We start from the raw sequence: 23069 nt of genomic DNA, 5'->3' as shown, positions 1-23069 counted from the left end.
GCTGTCATTAATGGGGCCAAACCAGATGCTACTGCAGCAAGTCAGCGTTTCTGCACACCTCTTGACAATGAGGTCAATCCCACCTGATCCCGGTAAATCCCAAGCTACCCCCAAAGGTGTCAATAGGGCAGCGGGTATCTATTATCAGCCAGATCCTTTCTTCTAGGTCAGGAACTGTATTCAAGGGTACTTTAGAACTATTTGCCTTGCTGGAACCCATGTCTTTATTTTCTTTTGGAAATATTCTGTTACTGCCCCATGTCTAGGGGCGAATAACGCTACAATGGGGCTGAAAACCCTGTTGTGTCTGCACTGCTGCCCACACCCACCTCCGGGTCATGGAGCCAAGGCAGCGGTTTGGGAGCACATTCTCTTCCACCTCCCTCCCCTGCTGGCAGGAGAACCTTGGCAATAAAGGTCCGCAACCTTCAGCCCTGGCAGCCAGTCTGGCACCCCGGGCCCCCCATCTCACAAGAACAGGGGCAGGGACTGTATTCTGCATGCCTAGGAAGCATTCCGGGGGGCCTCCCACCCCAGGCACCTTGGCACGCCCAGGCTGAGCCCGGGAAGGAGTGGGGCTGCCTCACCACACAACCAACAGCCGAGAAGCCTCTCACCTGCCCCGGACTCTTGTCCTTCATGAGAAGGCCGATGTGGAATTCAATGAAGTTCATAAATAAGGACTTAGAGAAATAGTCCAAGGCATAGACAGCTGCCAAATAAGGAACCAACCGCCACTGCTGAAATAAGAATGGAATTTGCATGAGGGAAAACCAGGAGATGCGCACGAAAGAGTTCTTTTTCAAAACACCCTCACAAACATTCACCCCCCCCCCCAAAACAACAACACCTCAGCCCCCACCCCCCAATAACATTTGTGTACACGGAAATCTCCACATCAGTCATCCCCACATTACTTCGGCCCCCCAGGAGCCTGCGGTTTAAATTTTGAGTGAGCTCAGCTTCTTAAAGACGAGTCTTAGTAAGTCTTAGTTATCAGGAACACGTCCCAAAAGTGATTCAGACGGAAAACTACATTGATGCCAAGATCCCTTTGTACCGCTAAAGCGTGAACAATATTCTTAGGCAGTCATCTTGCTGACTCCTACAGGAGAAAAACACAGCTTGCTAAGTTGATTCTGTGTCCTCAGCCTTGGCAAGGTCAGCCTCTGGCCCTGGAAGCCTCCCTGCCTCCCTCCCTCCCTCCCTCCCCACTCCTGCCACGTCTTGCTCACGAGGCAATGAGAATCATCCAGCCAGCAATAATGCTGGTCAGCCAACTTCATGGAGAGTCAAAGTCCAGTTACGGCACCAGAGAACAAGAGAGGCCTGTGCCACCTGCGTCCTGTGGTCTACGTCAGATGCTCATCAGGTGCCTCAACCCTTCACAGAGGTCTGCTTCCTACCTGCATCTGATATTCAAGGACGGGGATCTCCTTCTCATCGGTTGGTCCAAACTGATGCCGAGTAGCTGAGAAACGGACGGCTATCGATACAGCAAGCTTCAGATTGACAACGGACATGGCTATAATCATGACTCTGCCACTAGACAAAGCACCAAGCGAAGCTCCCAAGCGCTGCTTGAGGTCCTGGGGAAGGAGGGCAACACAAACACAAAGCCCACAATTTAAGAACTTTTTCCATCAGCAGCAACAATTGACCAAAATAGACAAGTGAAGCTCAGTCCAGACAAGAGGTTTGCCTGAAGAGTCGCCCTGTTCTGGAACTGGCTGTCCTCCCCTAAGGCAGACATCCTGGAGACCTTGCTAGCTCCTGGGCTGCCAGATGGGGAGGGGGTGGGCAGGAGGGGATGGCCAGTGGTTGTCTCTTGCGGCCCTTCCTTGCAGACCCAGGGAATTGCTGATCGCCACTGTGGGATGGGAGGTGAATTCCCTCCAGGCTAGGCTGGTGTCTGGAGATATTTGGTGCATGTGTGTGTGTGGGGAAATCACTTCCAGTTTGGTGTCGTGGTTAGGAGAGCGGACTTCTAATCTGGCATGCCAGGTTCAATTCTGCGTTCCCCCACATGCAAGCAGCTGGGTGACCTTGGGCTCGCCACGGCACTGACAGTTTTACCAGCCGTCCAAGCTCTGGAGCCCCCCACCAACGTTGCTCGCCGAAGGTTTCCTCCCTCCCAACAACCCACCTGTCCCGGTCCCCCCCCAACCCAAACGCTTGAGACTCGCCACCCCCTCCCCCCCCAGTCTTAGCCCACGGCCGCTCCCCCCCACTCTTAGCCGAGACACCACGCACGCGCGTGGCTGGCTGCCATTGCCCCCCCCCCAACAGGCCCCCCCCCAGCCCTACCCATGCCGCTGGCCGCGAGTGGCCCACGTGGCCGCCAGGCAGCACGCTTCGCCCACTCCTCCCTCCGCAGGCAGCCCCTGCCCTGCCCATTTTAATAAATGGGCTTTAATTCTAGTAAAACAAATGTTTTATAGCTGCACTGACTAAAAATACAGCTTTTTTTCAAATAAATAAAAAATGGCCCTTGTCACTCTGCTGTGACCTTCTGGCCGCATTTAATACAAACAAGGAGCCGGAGGCCCTTGGCCGTCTGGGGGGCGGGATACATTTGATGACTTTGGGTGGCTCCCCGATATGATGTGAGCCACTTGCTGGGGTCAGAGAGGGCAACCGCTTGTGTCCGTGATCCCTGCTCAAGACGAGTGACCAGTGGACAGGAGGGCCTCTGAGGGATATTCTCAACCTCTCCCATTCTACTGGAGAGTTCCCAGAAGCTCTGAAGGCAGCAGTGGTCCATCCCTTACTGCAGTGGCCCCCAACCTCATTATCACCGGGGACCGGTCAACGCTTGACAATTTTACTGAGGCCCGGTGGGGGGAGGGGGGGCTAGTCTTTGGCCGAGGGACGTCGCCGCCACCGCTGTTGTGCCACTATCAACTCCTTTGTGGAGTTCTGCAGGGAGCGACACTTCCTCTGCTTTGTTTAATATCTTTGTGCCCCCTCTGGCCCAGCTGGCCCGAAGTTATGGGCTGGGTTGTTAACAATATGCAGGTGGCACCCAGCGCTATCTCCTCATGGACCGTTGCCCAGACCCCCCCCCCCCCAAGATACATTCCCTGGATGTTTGGAAGCCGTTGCTGGATGGTTGGAGTAGAGTCGCCAGAAACTCAACCCCTCCAAGACGGAGGTCCTGTGGCTGAGCAGATCAGGAAGCGCGCCTAATCACCCTGGCTGGGGTGCAGCTCAAGATCTTGCCCTCAGCCAAGAATTTGGGGGTGATCGTGGATGCGTCATCAATAGTGACCCAGGGAGTAGCCCACACTGTATTTTTCCACCTGCGCCACCCTCGGCTATCTGCACCCTATGTCCTTGGTCTGCTTGGCTCTAGTGATTCATGAAACCGTCACCTCCAGGCTAGACTTCTGTAACGCGCTCTATGCGGGCCCACCCTTGTCTTTTATACGGAAATTGCAGCTGGTGCAGAATGTAGCTGCTGGGGCCCTCATGGGTACAGCTCGGAGGGCCCACATCCAGCTGGTGCTGAGGCAGCTGCACTGGTTGCCAGCTCTGGCCCAGATTAGGTGCAAAGTTTTCATATTGACCTTTAGGCCATACAGGGCCTGGGCCTCACATTCCTGAGAGACCACCTGCCTACTTATCCCCCCCCTCCCGGGGCTCTTTGCTCTGTGGGTGCTAATCTGTTGGAATTCCCCGGCCGAAGGAAAGTGTGCCTGGTCCCGACCCAGGACAGGGCCTTTTTGATACTGCCCCCCCCCCCCAGTGGGGGATGAGCTCCCGGGGGAGTTCCACAGGAGCTGCAAAATGGAGCTCTTTTGCCAGGCCTTGGGTTGAGGCTGGGGCAGATTAGATCGTGGGCAGAGCCAGGTCACTGGCCTATTCCCTTTCCTCTAGGTGGGGGGGACCGGCAGGTTGGGTAGGGAGCGGGGTTTTTTCGCCGCTTGATACTGTGATTGTTTTGGGGGCTTTAATGGGCTTTTGGGGGGTAATAATTAGTTTGTAGATCACTATGAGCCACTCACGGGAGTGGCGGGCTAAAAATCGAAAAATAAAATATAAAATAAAAATAAATAAGACGAACTTCTTAATCCTCATTTCTTGTAACAAGCGTTGATGGACAATGCCCTGATCGGCTTGTGGGATTAAGTATGGGTGTTAAGCAACAATGCCTACCTTATAGGCACTCACGTAGGTTCCCTCTGCTGTGATGTCTCCAGTTCGATTCAGCAAGTTTTCCTTGGGTATCCTGACATGGTGGAACATGACAAACCTACAAGGAAAGACAGGGATTCCCTCAAGGATGACGCAGGGGGGCCCAGGAGCCCCAAATCAGAGGCTGGACGCACAAAGACCTTGTGGTCCCTCAGTATGCGGCCGTTTCACGTGGCACCAGCTCCCCCCTCCCCCTCCCTCCCTCCCTCCCCCCAAGGGCATTGGCATCAAGGGCTTGGCATGGCTCGTGAGGGAGGGAGCAGAAGAAGCAGAGGACCGGTCTCAACATGACGGTGAGGAAGATTTCTCTGTGCCGCACACTGCCTGGCACTTGCAGGCCCCCTCCCTCCCTCCCTCCCTACGGATCTGAGTGCACAGAAATGCAGAATGCACAAAGACACAACAGCCAAGGAAGCCCTGGCAAGCAGAGCATCCCAGCGACCAGGGGACCCAGAAGGCCTCACTGGAGGGGATCTTATCCCCCCCCCCATCATTTTCTCTTTTCACAACTTTGGCACAACAGCCATTTCTTTTACAGATCCAGGATGGGTGGGGCCACTCTGGCTAGGTGCCTGGCTCCCAAGCCAAGTGGCAGCACTAGGGGGCTCAAGGCAAACAGCCCCAAGCTGCAAGCCCCACCCCTGCCCTTGGGAGGCCTGAGCCCTGCTGCCCCGCTGAAGACGGCTCGGACTCCCTCCTTTGGAAATGTTCTGGAGAGGCCGCCTCCTTTCTAGGAGTCGTCAGCATGAGCAGACAGGACCCCACAAGCCCCGGAGAGAGGCCTCGCCCTGAACTGGCAGATGAGGTCTGTGCTGCTGCATGAGCTTCTTGCAATGCAGAAGAGAGACATGCTGCATCAGGCCCTGGATGGAAGAGAGAATGAAAGAGGTGCAGCTTGTCTCTCTTTTGCTGTCCTTCTTTCCACCTAATTCTAGGGAGATGATGAAAGCCCTCAAAGCAGGGCCCGGATGCGAGTGAACAAGACCACTCCACACCAAAAGGAAACACCATGGATTGAGCCAAGCTGGTTTGGGAATGGGTGTTCCGTCCACTGGGGACAGAACTCTTAAAAATCAGGTGAGGATGCTTGTGGATTCACCTCTGCCTCTCTGAATACATTCCCCAGAGATCACTTTGATCCAGCAACACCAACCAGCTAAGGATCCCTGTCCCAAAGTGATTTTTAAGAGCCAGCTCAGTGTGGTGGTTAAGAGCGATGGCTTCTAACCTGGAGAGCTGGGTGGGATTCCTACCAGGCTGCCCTTGCTTCCCATTTAGACACACCATCTTCTCTCTCTCTCTCTATCCAGTCATGATAAAACGAGTCTTTGTCCAAGAGGGCTGCAGAATAATAGCTGCACGACTACCTCATTGAGTTCCATTGGAACAAAGGGGGCTTGTTCACACTTACCCATTATCTAGGCCATTCTGTCCAAGCTTCCTGCCTATATCACCCACCAACACCCCAGGCATGGGAAGCAGGGTCTTCGGATCTCGAACCTGTAACAAAACTCCTCATTATGTTTCTGTAAAAGTTTTCATTTCTATGAGCACACCGTTGAATGGAAAGCCTTGTGCATATTAGCTATGCATTATTCCAAACTTTGCCCCAGACTGGTTCAAAAAATGGTTAGATGTGGGACAGCCTAGGGAAGGGAAAGCCCCTGAGCTTCCAGACCAACCAGAGGGTGGGGCAGATACTTTCACTGGGCAAGAGGACAGCTGCATAAAGGGTGCAAATGACTCACTTGCCAGGGCTGCCTCAACTGCCCCACTCACAGGTTCCTGTGGTTGCCTGGAAAAGGGGAAGGAGGGATGACAAGATGGGTGGTTCGATTCCTACGGTCTCCACAGACTCCGTTCTAAGGAGCTGAGTAAGCAACTTGGTTTTCTACAGCTTATCCTGTAAGGTTTCACCTCTCTATAGATTTGTCCCCTATCTGTGCCCTTGGCAATAAACCTTTAAACTTTGATACTTTTGATTGGGAAAGACAATCTCAATTAATGATCTCACATGCAGATACTCCAGATACTGCTGCAATCCTACAGAGAAGAAGGAAGTGCGGATTGTTGACTTTCCTCAAACCTATGTGCATGCTACAGGCTGACCTGGGGCAGTCATGCTTCTGTTTGTGGCAGAATGGAAACTCTCCGGGGGAATATTCTCTGGGGCCAGATAAATACAGGGATTCTCTGCAGTGTGCAGAATTCAACTGTCTCCATCAGAGCTTCGCCAACATTCGAGAACGGCAGTACACTCATCCTTCCTACCTGGACAACAAAAGAGTGCAGACCGTGACACTGGCCATCCGGGGTATGCAACTGGGCATAAACAACGGCATGCGTGGCATTCTTCCCCAAATTGCCGATCCAGAACTTGGCAGCTTCAAAATCAGGTGAATGAATGACAAATTCCTGCACAGGTGGCCAAAAAGAGTATGCTTATTGCAAGATATACCTACTTGTAAAAGCACAACATTAAATGAATCCAACGATGCCTCTGCTTTAGGATTTGAGTGTGCCGGGTTCAAATATAATAAAATACAAAAATTTTCAGAGTTAATTTTAACACAAAACAAATTTCAGGAAAATTAAGGCTGAAATCTGGCAGAAATGGCAGGGCTGAATAGGAACGGCGCTTGAGTGCAGTGGCAACTTGCAGACCAACAAAGTTTTATTCAGAATACTAGCAAGGAAGCCCATTGCAACCAGGAATGCAATGGGCGCTAGGACCCAGGAGACAACAGGAGGTGCAGATCTCTCTCTGTGTCTCTTTCTCTTCCTCTCCCTACATGTCTTCGGGTGTGCCTTGCAGCAGGAGGCATAACAGGTAGTTAGGGGTGGTTTGTAGAATGGAAGCAGGACTGGTGTGCAGTTTGGGGCAGCTCTCTGTCTCTCTCCTTCCATCACAGCAGGACTCTCTGTGTCTCTCTCTCCGTGGCAGCAGGTGCCATAGCAGGTAATTAGGGCTTGTTCTTAGGAGGGACACAGGGCTGGTCAGCAGCTTGGAGCAGCTCTCTCTGCCTCCCTTGCAGCAGGAGTGATAGGAGGGAATGAGGGCTCGTGTTCGGTTGCTGGCCAGACCCTGATTGGCCCTATTCCAACTTGGACACCCGGACACGTTCCGCCCCCCAGGCTGTTTCACAAATATATAGAGGAACCATGGATAAGGATAAGCTTGAAAGTTTATAACCTGAATAACTACCGTTTCCAACAGTCTCTGATTCTCCCCCTCCTTCATATCAGTGGAGTTTGGAGAAACGAGGCATTAAAACACAATAAGGGCATTTGTAGGGGGAAATGTGAGAAGGTTCATGTAACAAGTAAAAATAAGGATGTATAAGTGGACATAGCAAACCAAATTATTTTACGGATGAAGCTCCATGTGATTTGATGACAAACCAACCAAATGATAACACTTGGAAAACAGGAAGTTGTTTTTACAGAGTACTGCAAGAATGTTAGCACGTTTTGACGATGCTAAGCCAATCCCTAACCGAGCAGAGGGCAGCTCGATCTACAGATTGCAGCACATGACCTTATGTAACTTTATTCTGTGTATGAACTTTCATGTGCACACAAAGCTCTTCAGATACACAGAGAGTGGGAGGTTGTTGCCAGGAAGAGCTAATAAGAGTCAACATGCATCAGTAACTGAGCAATAAATACAGCTAAGACTAGATGAAGACAACTGGTAAGAAATACAGCATAATAAAAGACGTTACAAACAGGTCTGAGAACTGAATGACATCAGGATGTAGAGATAAGAAACCACAATAGCTGTTAAGCCCTGGGTGTTCCATTGTCCAGAGCAGTGGTCCCCAACCTGCGGGCCGCGGCCCGGTGCCGGGCCGCGAAGGCCATGGCGCCGGGCCGCGGCTCCCTCTCCCCGCCCCCGCCCCGCGCAGTAAAAAACTTCCGGGAGGGCAGGGAGAAGGAATCGGGGCCGCACCCATGCGGGCGTGGCTCGCGGGCGCGGCCCGGTGTGCGGGCGCGGCTCGTGGGCGCGGCCCGATGCGGGGGCGTGGCCCGCGCGCGGGCCGCGGGCCGCTCCCCAATACCCTGCCGGTCCCCAACCTCAGAAAGGTTGGGGACCACTGGTCCAGAGTATGGTGATAATTTATAACTCAGTAATCTCCCATTCTAGTCGGTTTCTGAAATTCCTTTGCAATGAAACAGCTACTTTTTAAAAGGTGTTTTTGGTTAAGGTTTCTAGTATTTCTGGTGACAACAAATACAGAGAAACTGGGTTTTGTTTAATACTAGAATACAAAATGCAGCAGGAGATTTGTTAATAATTCCTAAAACCACAAGAAATTATTTATTCTGCTGCTGTAAATAGTATTTATTTAAAATATTGACTAACTGCCTTTTTTCCTTTTAGAGTTCAAAACAGCTTGCAAAGGACCGTTGGGGCCAGGCTGAGAAGTACAAAGTTCCAAGTTAATAAAGCTTCAGTTAACCCATGCCCAAAAAGAACATCAGTGATGCTGGACTAACCTGTGTAGAGGGGTCATATTTAGCTACAGTACGCATATTCTTGGTATTGCTGCCGTGGCTGAGTTCAGTCAGAGCAAAACATCCAAAATTCTGTAGGAAAACACACATGAAATAGAGGTTAACCTGTGTTTAATCGAACAAGGATACCACCAGAATCCTTGGAGTATTATGGTCAGAGAAACTAAGAGCCTCTATTCAAAGAGTTCAAAAAAATTAAAGCTGATCAACTAAATCAGTGGTCCCCAACCTGCGGTCCGCAGCCCGGTGCGGGGCCGCGGTTCCCTCTCCCCGCCCCCCCCCCACAGTAAAAAACTTCCCAGGCCGCAAGCTTGTGGCCCAGGAAGCTTCTTACTGCGGGAGGGGGGGGAGAGGGAATAAGGGCCACACCGCGCATGCGCACATGCGCACTGCCGAAATAGCGCGTGCGTGCAAGTGCCGCGCATGCGCGATTTTGGCCACGCAGCGCGCATGTGCATGCGCGGCATGGCTGCGCATGCGCGGGCACGGCCGTCACCCTGCCGGTCCCCAGCCAAAAAAAGGTTGTGGACCACTGAGCTAAATCACTCATTCTAGCAAACAAATGAACACGAGACAAACCTCTTTCATTTGATAGAAAGCCATGAAGCAAGCCCGTAAACAGGCTGGTTTCACCTGACAACCTGGGAGGATATCTAGACCCTGAGCTGGATCCACACATAGAAGAAGAAGAGGATGAAGAGTTGGCTCTTATAGGCTGCTTCTCTCTACCCAAAGGAGGCTCAAAGCGGCTTCCAGTCGCCTTCCCTTTCCCCTCCCCACAACATTCACCCTGTGGGGTGGGTGAGGCTGAGAGAGCCCTGATATTCCTGCTCGGTCAGAACAGCTTTATCAGTGCCGTGGCGAGTTCAAGGTCACCCAGCTGGCTGCATGTGGGGGAGTGCAGATTCAAACCCGGCTCGCCCGCATTCCTAATCACTACACCAAGCTGGCTCTCTTAATATGCTTAATATTTTCCCCCTCCTGCTGCTGCAGTCCCCCTTAGATTCCCAGCCCCTCTTGATAAAACATTCGGTGAAAATCAGTGGGCTGCAGTGGGATAAACAGTCCATTAATCTGGATAGGAGGAATGGAGCTGCCACAGTCCTTCAAATGTGTGGGTCCCTCCCCCAACAAAATGGGCTCTAAAGAGAAGTACCAGCACCTGGACACATCCTGACGGTCTCATTCCAGGCTGGTGCCAACACATCCGCAGGCCACTGCCTTCTGCACCTACTGATGGTTTCCAGGGACCCCCCCCCAGGGCTGCAGAAAGTGAGCCTTGAGGCTGACGGGCCCTGCATCGGCCAGGCTAGGGCAGGTGCCTCCAAGTGGGGGAGCTGCTTTGCACACAACACAAAGAAGCTAGGACAAGGACCGGTAACTAGGGAGCCCATCTGTAGTTCTTATAGGAAGGCAGCAGGCAACCAAAACCCAAAATTATAAACAAGTCTTCCAGAGAAAGCTCAATTCCAGCCAGTGATGGGGGTGTCATACTCTCCCGGACAGCCACGTGTCTTCAGGGGTGGTCCAGGATGGGGAGCTCCCCTGGCCAGCTGGCCAAGCCCCAAGTGGGTGATCCAGAAGCGGGGGGTGGTCTGAGCGACTGTGGGTGGGGCCATGGGCAGGCAGGCAGGCAGGCAGAGCCTCACCAGCAGGGGCCGGGGCAGCAACGGGCGTTCTAGGGGCTCGAAGGGAGGCGTCCTGACAGCACAATCTCTGCAGCTATGGAAGACCTCACTGGACCGTTTCATATTCCTACCTAGGAAGAAACCAAGGAAAAGTACCTCCATGTTTCCATTTTGTTTAAGAAATTCTTCGTGTCTTTCTGAGCCCGAACTCTCAATGGCACTTTTGAACACCTGCAGACATGGACGTGAGGGATTCAGATTCAGAGGACCTTCATGGGCATAAAATGTCAAACAGTTCCGGATGCACAGTTGCCAGTACCAACGCGGCCTCGGAGTCCCGGTCTCCGCGCACACGGCCCCCCCTCCCCCCCTCCCTCCGTGGCGCCGAGGCCGGGCCGCACCTGGGCGTTGAGCAGGTACTTGGCGCCGAGGGACCAGTCGTACATGCCGAGGCAGGAGATGAGGCCGACCACCTTGAGCGGCTTCTCCAGCACGTCGTCCAGCCGCAGGAAGTCGTACTCGAAGAGGCGCCGGCAGCGCAGGAAGGTCAGCTCCCGGTGCCGCTCCAGGCCCAGCTCCTCCCCGGGCAGCCGCGCGAACAGCGGGTCGCTCTCCAGGGCGCCGAAGACGCGGCTCTGCGGGGGGGGCGAGAAGCGGGAGGAGGCGGAGGAGGCTCAGCGCCCACGAAGCCCCCACCCCCACCCCCACCCCCACCCCCCAGGGCGGGACCCACCTTGAAGCGCAGCAGCTCCTCGTCCTCCAGGAAGGCGGCCAGGTCGCGCCACGCGAAGGAGGCCCGCGCCCGGTAGGCGCTCAGAGGGCCGCGCGGAGGATCCGGCAGCGGAGGCGCCTCCCGGGCCGGCGGCGGCGGCGGCAGCATCGCGACCCCCCCCCTCCTCCCCTCCCCAGAGAGCGAGAGCGAGAGCGAGGGAGGGAGAGCGGGCAGCGCAGGGCAGGGCGGGGCGGGGCGGGCGGCGCGGCTCAGGCAGCCCCTCTCTCTTTCTCTCTCTCTCTCCCACCCGAGGCTCCCCAGCTGCCGGCCGGGGGCGTGTCTCCTTCCTCATTCTCCGGCCCCGCCCCTTTCCCAGGGTGCCCCGGAGTGGGCGGGGCATGGAGGCGCTGGGAGGTGGCGTGGGCGTGTCTTCTCCCTCCTGCTCCGGCCCCTTTCCCAGGGTGCCCGGGAGTGGGCGGGGCACGGAGGCGCTGGGAGGCGGCGTGGGCGTGTCTTCTCCCTCCTGCTCCGGCCCCTTTCCCAGGGTGCCCGGGAGTGGGCGGGGCACGGAGGCGCTGGGAGGCGGCGTGGGCGTGTCTTCTCCCTCCTGCTCCGGCCCCTTTCCCAGGGTGCCCCGGAGTGGGCGGGGCATGGAGGCGCTGAAGGCGACGGCGGGGGCGTGTCTCCTTCCTCTGGCCCCGCCCCTTTCCCAGGGTGCCGCGGAGTGGGCGGGGCATGGAGGCGCTGGGGGAGGCGTTGCTGGCGGGGGGGGAGGCGGCGGGGCGGCTGCCGGGGGGCTTCTGGGCGGCGGTGGGCGTGTGGCTGGAGCGGCCGCAGGTGGCCAACAAGCGCCTGTGCGGGGCCCGCCTGGAGGAGGCCCGCGCCCTGCCCGCCGCCGCCCGCGCCGCCGCCTGGGCCGCCCTCGCGCGCCTCCCGCCCGCCCTGCGGCCCCCGCCCGGCCCCGGCGCCCCCCCGCCGCGCCTCCTCCGCCGCACCCTCCTGCCCCGCGCGCCCCGCACGCCCCCCGCCGCAGAGCTCGTCCTCCAGGGTAGGCCCCCCGCCCGCCCCCCCCCTCGCTCGTGAGGCGGGGCCTGTCGCCGGTTGAAATCCCCGTGGGAATTGCGCGCCTGGCGCACGGGGGGTGGGGGGTGGGGGAGGAATGAATGAACGGCCGGATGGATGGGCAAATAAATACAACTGCAGTCTGTGTTTACAGATGTCTTTAATGGGACTGTAACCTTCGTGCCCTTGGAGCAAGTCCATGAAGTCGAATGCAAGATCCTGGCATGCAACATTTACCAGATTAAACTTGTGCAGAGAAAAGATAGCGAATGGTGAGTTTCCTTTGGGGGGGGGGGAGGGCAGGTGTTGTGAACCTGGAAATGAGCCTGAGCTCACTTTGTTTCCTTTGGTGTGTGACAGTATCGAATGAAGCTACGGCTTAAACTCAAGGGAGACACAAGTGAGAGTTAGGTGGCCTGCTTAAAGCCCTCCCAGCCATGCCATCAGCATCTTCCGTTTTTTGTTACCTACCAAAAGTAACTAGGATTTTCATGTCCTGTCTGTGACACAGCTGCATGCAAATGCCTTTGCATGAGCCACCCTGATTTATGTTTTTTGATGTTGTTCAAAGGTCTCTCTCAGTTTTATCACCATCTCCAGAAAACTATATTTCAGATGGAATTGTATACCCCAAGACAACATGGCTTGCAAATGAACTGCTGACTAAACTGGCTAAGTGGTCTCTGGAAACCAAAAAGTGTGAATTTAAGAATACCCTCTCTCTCATTTCTGTGGATAGATATAACAGCACTTATCAAAGTTTAAAGGAAAAATACAAAGAAATTGTAAAGGTAAGAACAATTATTTATTTAGGTAAAAACTCTTAATTTGCATTTCTTCCAAAGTAGGGGGTGTCTGTCCTTCAGATGTTTGAGTTTTGCTCTGTCAGGTTTTTATTACTTGATTTTAAATATCACCAGAGCTGATATCAGTGGCAAAAGAGAATGCCTCTTTGAAGATGGTAATCCTGTAGCTAGTAAGTTCCAGATTTCTTAAATAATGAAAACATCAAATAAATTCAGTTTACTATAGAGTCTTGAGTTTTCAAATTTGTATTCTAAGATAGACCCCTAAAGATGATGAAATTGCATCTGCTTGCAACACTGATAGTGTTGGTTGCTGAGGCTCTCAAAAATTTATGCGAAGCTTGACTCCCTGACTTGTGCAATGTATTATGGATAGTAATAAGGAATTTAAAGGAATTAGTCTCCGGGAAGATGAAGTAAAAAGATGCCCAGAGTTGACTGGAGCTGGGAAATATCGTACACACAAGACAAGGGGGATTCATCCTTTTATATTTGACTACTATGGTGTTGCGTTGAATGTTTCTCCTTTTCAAGGGCTAATTATCAATTGAGGCTTCAGGTGGACAGTGGAAAAACATCTAGGAGTACTGCTAAATAACCATCCTGTGACAGTTGACCAATATATATTAATAGAGTCTGAAGTCCAGCCCAAACGGCTAAAATAGTGCTTTCCCTTCCTGTAGTGCTAGATTTTCATCTTTAATACTGGCAAGGTAAGATGGGTTAAGGAAATATGACATGGTTACATAAAAATCATTCAAAGCCGAAGGTGGAGGCTTCCCCCATATTGGTTATTTTTGAACCAGCCCTTTTGATTCATTTTTGGCTGTTGAGTCCACATGACCTTGAAAAATTAGCCTTGTCCTAAGAAATAGAAGCAGCTGGTTGATTAAAATAAGGGAAAGTTTTAGTGAGTGTACAGAAGGGCTGGGAGTCCAGGCGGGTTCACTTTAGGGCTTCATCTAAAAAGTTTCAGGTGATGGCAGCAGCAGCAGCAGTTGGAGTAACTTTTGCTAAGCTGTAGGAGCTGAAGGAAATTCCATTTAAGAAGGCTTCCTTCCCTTTTTGCTTTGAAAAAGTGAAAAATAGATTAGCAATAGAAAGTGCTGTTGCAAAGAATGGGAATCACTTTTTTCTAAGGTGACTAATCTTTAACCGCTGCTTCGGAGCGGATAAAATAATCGGTTAAGGGCGCCTAAGGAGGGCCCTGTCCGTGATGAGGAAGGGTGCCGATAGGCCCCTTCCTCATGACTGGCAATTGGAGGGCCCAATCGGCAGGCTCCCGATCCGCCCCCCTCCAAAGCTGCCTGCGTTCCCTGGCCCGCCACCATTGCTAGCTTCGCCGCCCAGACGACCGACGCCCTGCCAGGCTCAGCCGAGGCGGCAGGACATCGCGCCCCACAGCCGCTGCGACACAGGGGCGGCAAGAGGTGGTGGCCGCCGCCCATCGCTCACACACCCCGAACACTGCCGCCGCCAACACCTGCGGCCACGAGGAGCCAGCCGGCTGCGGAGGCGGCCGGTGCTGGCAGCTACCGCCGCCACCGCCCTGCGGGGGAGCTGGTGTTCAGCGGCTGCACGGCACCCGCCAGAGCCGGCGCCTAGCCGCGCCGCCAGGGCACCACCTGACACCACTCTCTCCCCAGCCTGCCTCCACTCCTCACACCGGCTGGCACACACGCTTCACCGCTGCCGCCAGCCCGCCAACAACATCTGCTCCCTTGCTACTGAGGACCCAGGCAGGCCGCGCCACACCCATGAGCCTACACATGCCCGCCCTCGCCTGCTGGGGGGGGGGGCGCTCCGCCAAGCCTGCCACGCGCCCCGGGAAGGGTCTGGGGCCCCCACTCCCCCATTCACCCGACGAGGCCCTTCCCACGGTGCCACTGCTGGCCCTCTCTGCCCCTGCTCTCCCGACACCAGTCCTCAGAACGCTGCACTTGCCCACGCAGCCTTCTCCGCCGCCCTCCACATGCCCATTTTTAGAAATGGGCTTTATTACTAGTTAAGTAATAATTGCTATGTGCCATGACAACATTTTCCCAGCTTTCTCCAGAGCTGGAGCTAACCAGCAGAGCCAGGTCCCAGACTGGACCAGATCAGAATTGAAGGCACTCTACAGGAACAGACATCAGCAGCAGGAACACAGAGAACCAGGGAATTGGCAAAGACGGGGTACGAAGGGAGAAGTGGAAAGCAATTTCTCAGACTTTCCAAATCATCAAAACCATTTGGAGAATGAACCAAATACACTACCATATCGCTATAGGATTTTATCACTGAAAAGAATTTATTTAAAGAGGATTTGTTAATTAAATATCAGGAGTGTCACATATTGCTTATAAAGATATTGAAAACGGAATATACCTAGGAGTTTGTTTTATGATTTGGAAAGGTTGAGAAATTGTTTTCCATTAGAACAGTGGTCCCCAGCCCCAGTCTGGAGACCGGACCTCATCCTCCTCCCTGGCTGCTGCCTCAGGGGCTGCCCTGCCACTCTGCCGCCGGCTCACCTTTGAACTGGGGCTCCCCCTTGGTGTGGCACTACACAGCTGCAGCTGGCAGCGCCCCCCAGCAGGCGGCGGCAAGTTGGGCACTGGCGGGAAAGCAAGTGGAGCAGGGGCTCAGGTGGCAGTGGTGATGTCCCTCAGCTAAAGACTACCCCCCCCCCCGGGGCCTCAGTAAAATTGTCAAGCGTTGACCGGTCCCTGGTGATAAAAAGGTTGGGGACCACTGCATTAGAATGAACTCTTAATTGCCATCACCAGTTTGAAACTCATTTCTTTTGCTTGATTTTATGAACTTAGGTGGATTGTGAGTGGGTGGGCAGGAAGGGATGTGCCTGTGCTTATCTCTTGTGGCCCTTCCTCGTGGGAGTGGGGTGTAGCAGATCAAGTATGCACACAGACATGCATGTTCACAGAATGGCGCGCCATGGTATTTCCCTTTTCAAAGGACAGGTGGAAGAGCTTTGAAGTGGGCCAATATTTGGGATTTAATAAATAAACAAACAAATACATAAATAAACCAAATAAACAGCATAGATTTCTTATATTCCTAATATGATAAGATGGTGATTTGTGACAAAACATATCTGGTGTTGATCTTCAATATTCCAGATCCTTTGCTTGGCTTCCGAGTTCAGGTTTCACTAACTGAGAGCCATTAATCCTCTAGGAGAATGTCAGTTCGTCTGGGAGGGGATTGTTTATTCAAATAATGGAAGGTGTGGCAAACACCTCCTCTTCCTCTGGATCAGGAGTGGGGGGTTGACTTGGGACCCATCTGGTGTTTCCTGGCTTCTAGTGGAAAGGCTGATGATGCCATCAGACACAGGTGGGATTGGCCCCCCAAAAGGACCTGTGCCATTACATAAGATTAAATGCCTTCCCACTGGAGGCTGGGAGAGATGATGTCCTTCCGGGTCAAGCCAATAAACTGGGGTCTCCATCCACCTTGGTCATCCCACAGGACCACCCTGCAGCCACTGAGCCAGCCCCCCCCCCCCAATTGCTGGCAGGTTCTGAAAAGCTTCCATGCCTCCACCCACCCAGCCTCCAATGGTTTGCATAAGCAGTCATGACTCCTTCCTTTAGGCTCGGGATTTGGTCAGTTTGGCATAATCATAAGATCATCATTGGCTATGGGGATCCTTATCTAAAACAGCATTCCGAAACACAGCCAAGTGTCTCCTCTCCTGCAAGCCAGGCCTGCTGATTTAAGAAACAATTATGGAAGCAAAGGTATTATCCAGTTTCTAGTAGAAGAGCAAAAGTTGTCACCCCTCATTCCATCACAGTGTCTAAAAATAAGTATTCTTACTTATGCTGGAGTATGCTTTGTGTGTGGAGAATCTTGATAAGTCGGTAATATGTAACCCTGAGAATGAATTTCAGATTTCTGCCTTGTTTATCTGCAGGTGTGGCCAGAAGTAACAGATCCTCAAAAGTTTGTATATGAAGATGTTGCTATAGCTGCATATCTGCTGGTAGGTGGTTTTTAGGCACCAGCTGTTTCTCATTAAGATGCAACTCAGATGTAAAATATTAAAAATTACTTCATTGCACAGGGCTCCTAAATGTAATATATATGGGGGCTAATTTATGAAGCAGTTTAGTGTGATGTTAGAAGTAAATTGCACTGTTGAACTGGCATATGTCACAGTGAGGTCCTGCGTTCTGCTGCTAGGCTCTAGCACATTGCCCTGGTTCTGCTGTCCCTGCAGAAATGCCCCCCCCCTCAGTTTCAGAGATGCTCAGCTGTGAAGTTGGTCCTGTGGGGTTGGGCACTGGTTCCACTGCCCCTTCGCTGGAATAGTGATTCCATGGCTACAGCCCTGTCGAGCTGGCAGTTGCCACGTTGGGGCACTGGGTTCTGTTGTTGGACACTAGTTGGTTTGCACAGGGTTTTGCAGTTGGCTTTGTGCATGGGGCTGGACTAGATGATGCTGGAGATCCCTTCCGACTCGGTGATTCGAACAGAGTGGCAAGAGGTCCTGCGGTCGGGCACTAGTTAGGTGGCTTCTAGGCACTAGTACTCTGGCTGCACTGGTTTTGTCCCTGCAGAAATGCCTTCTCCACTTCAGTTTCTACTTCAGTTCTTACGAGTTTGTATGTATAAAGAGCGATTCATACTTCTGACAACATGCTGAAGGTTCCAAAGCCTCCTATTGGTGGAATCTCTTCCCTCTCAGGGCCAATGGCTGCTCTTGCTCAGGATGCCACATCCCCCCTCCCTTCAGGCCTGCTGTGAAGGATCCTCTGAAAGCCCCTGACTAAGGAGAGGGAGGAGCTTCCTTCTGAGAGCCACGCAGGGGAGTCCGTGGGCGTGCGTGGGCATTCCTTTAGAGGGGGGAGAGCTTTCCCCTTCTGCCTACGGCCACAGAAAAGCCCCTCCTCACTTAAAATGCTGCTGTAGCTGGCCTCGCTGCTCAAGGGCAGATGCAGCAAAGCCATGCGTGTGTCTTCACCATTCTCTGAACATTGAGGCCTACCGTGCAAGGTAGTTGTGCAGATGAAACTGGATGCTGTTGCGAGGGTACTTTTGCCTCCTGCTTCATCTGTACAACAACCCTGTGCAGTAGACGTCAAGTGTTTCATCTCCAAAACAACTTCCATGGGAGGCCTTAAATGTTTCTTCTGCACAACAACCCTGTCCACCTCCAAACCAGCTGCCTGAGGAGCTGATCTTTATACTCTGGAGATGAACTGTAATTCCAGGAGCTCTCCAGGCCCCACCTGGAGGTCGGCTACCCCTGGGTTGGAAGTATTCCTGGAGGTTTGGAGGAGGGCCTTAAAACGGTACAATGCCTCAGAGTCCACCTTCCAAGCAGCCATTCTTGCCTGCAGAGCTGATATTTATAGTCAGAGATGAACAGCGACAATAGAGACGATGGCAGAGTCTTCCATACTGAGGATGGGGTGGAGTGGTGTGGATGTGTCCCTCCTAGGCTATGAGCTCTGGCTATTCTTTACTAGCAACTATTCGTATTTTGGAGTGCAGACAGACAGGCCAGCAAGGGTCCTGCAAGTCTGGAAAGTGCAGGAGGATCTAAAGAAGGAACATTTAGAGCCTGAAACTGTAAATGGTGAACAAGTAGAGAGACATGGGCTAGAGAGACATGGGAACTGAAGTGACTTTGCTCAAGCTTGGCCTGGTAAATAAAAATCAGTATTTTCCAGGAAGCTCCTATGAAATCAAAGGCATAAGTTGCCCAGAATTTCAAATGGAGTTAGTTTTACAGAAAAATAGACAGTGAGACTTTGTGGAAAACTAGGTGATCCACTTTTATTAGACAACGACTTGGCCTTGCAGACAACAACAGGGACTGTAGTTGCCAGCAGTTGGCCTCAGGCTTCAGAAGGGCAGACATCACCAACCAAGCAACAGACTGTGCTAGCCAAGGGGTATCTTGGGCCATGTGTATTCTTTTTAAAAGGATGCATGTGAGAGGAGAGAGCTTTCCCTTCAGCCTGCCTGGAGATGAGCTGTATTTCCAGGGGATTCTCAGGCCCCACCTGGAGGCTGGCATCGCTAAACCTCAGTGGGATATAGTGCTACACAGTCCACCCTTCCAAAGCAGCCTCTTATGCCTGGGGAGCTGATCTTCATAGTTTGGAGATGAGCAGCAATTCCAGGCCCCACCTGGAGGTTGGCTGCCCCTCATCTGAACATATTCCTTGTGGTTTGAAAGTGGGGCCTCAAAAGTGTGCAATGCCTCTGCAGCCACCTAACCAGCCACCCAGCACCCCCTGACCTATTTCAGGTCAAGAAAATATCGAAGCAAGGAGGTAAGGTTGCCAGACTGGTGTATGTTCATGTTCTGGAATTCCATATTTCCTTGGTGTGCATAAACCTGACGTGGGTCAAGACTGCTGTGCCCAGAGGAGCCTCCTCTAGGGTTGCCAGCTTCCAAGTGAGGCACTAAACCCACAGCAGACCATGAGCTAGTAGCCGTTGCAGTACAGAATGCAATGGGCTTTACTACTAATAGGATATAATAGAGGATTAATTAACTCCCACCCATTTAGGAAACCCTTTTACAGCTGTCAAGAAACCCCAGGCTTTCATGAAATCCTGACTGAGAAAGCCTTGCCTCAAACATCCAGGACAAAGATCTGTCCAGCCGCTGCCTGAAGACGGCCAGTGAGGGGGAGCTCCCCACCTCCTGAGGCAGCCCCTTCCACTGCTGAACTAGACTCCTAGAATCCTAGAGTGGGAAGGGGCCACAGAGGCCATCTAGTCCCACTCCCTGCTCAGTGCAGGATCAGCCTCCAGCATCCAGGAGAAGGATCTGTCCAGCCACTGCTTGAAAACAGCCAGTGAGGGGGAGCTCCCCACCTCCTTAGGCAGCCCCTAACACGGCTGAACTAGACTCCTAGAATCCTAGAGTGGGAAGGGGCCACAAAGGCCATTTAGTCCCACCCCCTGCTCAGTGCAGGATCAGCCTCGAGCGTCCAGGAGGAGGATCTCTCCAGCCGCTGCTTGAAGACGGCCAGTGAGGGGGAGCTCCCCACCTCCACGGCTGAACGTCTCTGACTGTGAAAATGTTTGCCTGATACGTTGACTCAACTGAATGCGCCGGCCTAGCGGAGAGCGAGCGGCTCCTGTCTGCCCTTTGTCTTTGTTTCTCTTAGATCCTTTGGGAAGATGAGAGAGCCACAAAGGGCCTGCCTGGGAAACAGTCTTTTGTGGACCTTGGCTGTGGAAATGGTCTTCTGGTTCACATCTTAAGCAACGAAGGGGTAACTTGTTTGAAGGAACTTTTCCCCCCGTCTCTGACTTTTGTGACGTGAAGTGGAATATTACGGGATTGCTGGCTCTGCATGTCCCGTCTTGTCCTTCCCAGGCTGGGCAATTCCTTGGCAGAGCTTGTAGTGATGACAGATGCCCCCCTCCACGCCAATCCCCTTTTGGCCTTCAGGGCTCAACACTTAAGCTTGTGCTGCATTGTGTAACAGGCTTTTTTGCCTTGTCATAGTGCGACCTCGTAACAGACCCTGAGCCTGGCCTTATTCTCTGCCTGGCCCCCATTTCAGTATCTGAGTCGTTGGCAGGGCTGGGGGTGGGATGTGTGTGGAAGACCTGCTGTGCCCAAGAAGAGGGATATTGGCATGGGCCAGGCTTGGTCTGTACTCCTGGACCTGCCTTTCACTAGATAAATGAGTGGGTGCTGTTCATTTGGGTGGGGGGGGAATGCATTTGGATGCCCTAATCCCCCCTCTCCAGTTAATAATAGCCAGTTCCCTTATCAGCTAAAGAAATCCAGCCTGTCCCTTGGAATGAGAGTTAAAGACTTGAAGGGGGAAGTGAAAGTATTAGCAAGCAGACCAGATCCCTGCCTGCAGCTCCTCCTTCAAGGTGTGAGAATTCTGCCCATTGTGTCTGCTCTTCTGGGGAAGAGAAGCGTTCTTGAATTGTGAGGTCTAATGAACGTCATTTAACGGATAATGCTGCATGGAATCTTTCAGCATCCTGGCAGAGGGATTGATATTAGAAGAAGAAAAATATGGGACATGTATGGACCCCAAACACACTTGGAGGTACGATTTTTTAAAGTGTTCTGCATAATGATTTCCAGCTTTTTATGTCTCAGTCCTGGGTGGTTGGGTTGGTCTGTTTTCTACAAACACATTCTCTGGAATTAATTCCCATGAGAACAAAATAAATCAAAATGCAGAGTGGCATCTAATACAGGCCTGTATCGACATACAAGATAAAACTGAAAACGTTTCCAGTACTTTTATAGTAAACATTGCAAAGGATCCAACCTGGCCCTTGAATGAGCAGCCGCACTACTCTTGTGATCTGTGGAGAGGGAAGCATCCCGGATCATGCCCAAGTTCCTGGTGGAATGAGCCACTGCCAGGTTGGGCAGTCACGCTTCCTCGCTTGGACCCACAGGACCTCTGTCTTTGAAGAGTTGAGCTTCAGACGACTCTGCCAGAGAGAGCTCGTCACTTCTTCCAGACATCTGGCCAGTGAGTCCGGGTGTGAATCAGGGCGGCCATCCATCAGGAGGAAGAGTTGGGGGTCATCAGCATATTGAGGGCACCCTGTCTTAAACCTCTGTAACGGCCAGGCGAGAGAGCGCATAAAGATGTTAAATAAGATTGGGAGAGGATCGCTCCCGTGGAACTCTGCATGTGATTTGGCAGCAGCTTGATTGTCTCTCTCAAATTGCGACCTCCTGTCCGTTACCCTGGAGGAAGGAGATCAGCCATTGGAGGGCTGTCCCTCGTATTCTGGGGAGCTTAGGAGCTCAAATGCTGCTGTGAGGTAGTCTAGTATCACTAACCCTCAGCGCTAACCCCCCTTGGTCCAGCTGAGGCCACAGCTCATCTGTCAGGGCAAGGTGTTTCAACCCCAGGGCCAGGCTGGAAACCTGATTGGGATGGAGCCGGGGCTGAAGCTTCTTCTAGGAATGCTGCTAATTGGTCTGCTGCAGCTCTTTCCACCATTTCCCCCAGAAAGGCTAGATTCAAGACGGGTTGGTGGGCTACCGCTGAGCGAGAGGGGTTTTTTCAGCAGTGGGTGTACCACTGACTCTTTCAGCAAGCAGAAAGCAATGTAGGCAGCTGAGGCATTTGCATAGGCTGCATATGGAAAGACGGATTCTGATGTGTCTGCTGAATTGGCACTTTGTAAGTACTTAATGATCCTGCTTTGGACCCTGATTTAATTATGGTTTCCTGTAAAACATGGAACTGCTTTTATTGCTTAAAGCAGAGGTCTAGAGCAGTGAGTATGAGGAGTCTGTCTGCATAACTAGGATGGGGGTCGTTCTCTTCTTCACTTGTCTGAGTGCTGCAGCTAACCTTTTACAATTCAGCCTCCTAGAATCCTAGAGTAGGAAGGGGACACACAGGCCATCTAGTTTAGCCCCCTGCTTAATGCAGGCTCAGCTTCAAGCATCCAAGATAAGGATCTGTCCAGCCTCTGCTTGAAGACCGCCAGTGAGGGGAGCTCCCCATCTCCTTAGGCAGCCCATCCCACTGCTGAACTAGGCTCATAGAATCCTAGAGTGGGAAGGGGCCACACAGGCCATCTAGTCCCACCCCCTGCTCAACGTAGGGTTAGCCTAAAGCATCCAGGAGAAGGATCTGTCCAGCCTCTGCTTAAAGACCGCCAGTGAGGGGTGCTCCCCATCTCCTTAGGCAGCCCATCCCACTGCTGAACTAGGCTCATAGAATCCTAGAGTGGGAAGGGGCCATGCAGGCCATCTAGTCCCACCCCCTGCTCAATGTAGGGTTAGCCTAAAGCATGCAGGAGAAGGATCTGTCTAGCCTCTGCTTAAAGACCGCCAGTGATCTGTCCAGCCTCTGCTTGAAGACCCCATCTCCTTAGGCAGCCCATTCCACTGCTGAACTACTTGGACTGTGAAAATGTTTTCCCGATACCTTTCTGGTATTGTTCTCCATGTAGTTTAAACCCATTACTGCCTTGTAAGCTTGATTTGCTTAGATAAGACTGTAATGCATAGAGCCAGAAGATACTGAATCCTTACTCTCTTTGAATATACAGGGGAGAGAGACTCTGGTTACTTCTACAGTAGACTGCACATCTTCCCGTTTAAGAGCCTGTGCTCCCCCAGCTGCCTACTCCAAGGCAGTGGACCAGTTAGAACGACCTTCCCTAGTCCTGCCT

The 23069-nt window shown here is 52.7% G+C and overlaps 2 protein-coding genes across 4 annotated transcripts in view; one reads left to right on the top strand and one right to left on the bottom strand.

Annotated features, from left to right (window-relative positions):
• The window catches only part of ACOX3 (acyl-CoA oxidase 3, pristanoyl), a 57109-nt gene extending 45699 nt beyond the window's left edge, over window positions 1-11410 (bottom strand). Inside the window, exons 1-9 of one of the 2 annotated variants that reach the window (XM_077301892.1) lie at window positions 11077-11410; window positions 10745-10978; window positions 10500-10574; window positions 8698-8787; window positions 6469-6612; window positions 5609-5697; window positions 4159-4255; window positions 1407-1589; window positions 618-737 (exon numbers count right to left, since the gene is read on the bottom strand). In XM_077301892.1, coding sequence (XP_077158007.1) covers window positions 618-737; window positions 1407-1589; window positions 4159-4255; window positions 5609-5697; window positions 6469-6612; window positions 8698-8787; window positions 10500-10574; window positions 10745-10978; window positions 11077-11223 — 1179 coding nt within the window. In that variant the 5' untranslated portion in view covers window positions 11224-11410. Of the gene's footprint in view, window positions 1-617; window positions 741-1406; window positions 1590-4158; window positions 4256-5608; window positions 5698-6468; window positions 6613-8697; window positions 8788-10499; window positions 10575-10744; window positions 10979-11076 lie in introns of both variants that reach the window. The other variant, XM_077301891.1, reaches the window with a different exon arrangement.
• A 365-nt stretch (window positions 11411-11775) lies between these two features.
• The window catches only part of TRMT44 (tRNA methyltransferase 44 homolog), a 29060-nt gene continuing 17766 nt past the window's right edge, over window positions 11776-23069 (top strand). The window contains exons 1-6 of one of the 2 annotated variants that reach the window (XM_077301607.1): window positions 11776-12103; window positions 12272-12389; window positions 12689-12908; window positions 16843-16911; window positions 20060-20167; window positions 20894-20965. In XM_077301607.1, the coding sequence (XP_077157722.1) occupies window positions 11791-12103; window positions 12272-12389; window positions 12689-12908; window positions 16843-16911; window positions 20060-20167; window positions 20894-20965 (900 nt within the window). In that variant the 5' untranslated portion in view covers window positions 11776-11790. The remainder of the gene's footprint in view (window positions 12104-12271; window positions 12390-12688; window positions 12909-16842; window positions 16912-20059; window positions 20168-20893; window positions 20966-23069) is intronic. The other variant, XM_077301609.1, reaches the window with a different exon arrangement.

Source organism: Paroedura picta, chromosome 10, assembly GCF_049243985.1.
Source record: "Paroedura picta isolate Pp20150507F chromosome 10, Ppicta_v3.0, whole genome shotgun sequence".
Taxonomy (NCBI): Eukaryota; Metazoa; Chordata; class Lepidosauria; order Squamata; family Gekkonidae; genus Paroedura; species Paroedura picta.
This window is presented reverse-complemented; position numbering and strand designations above follow the sequence as displayed.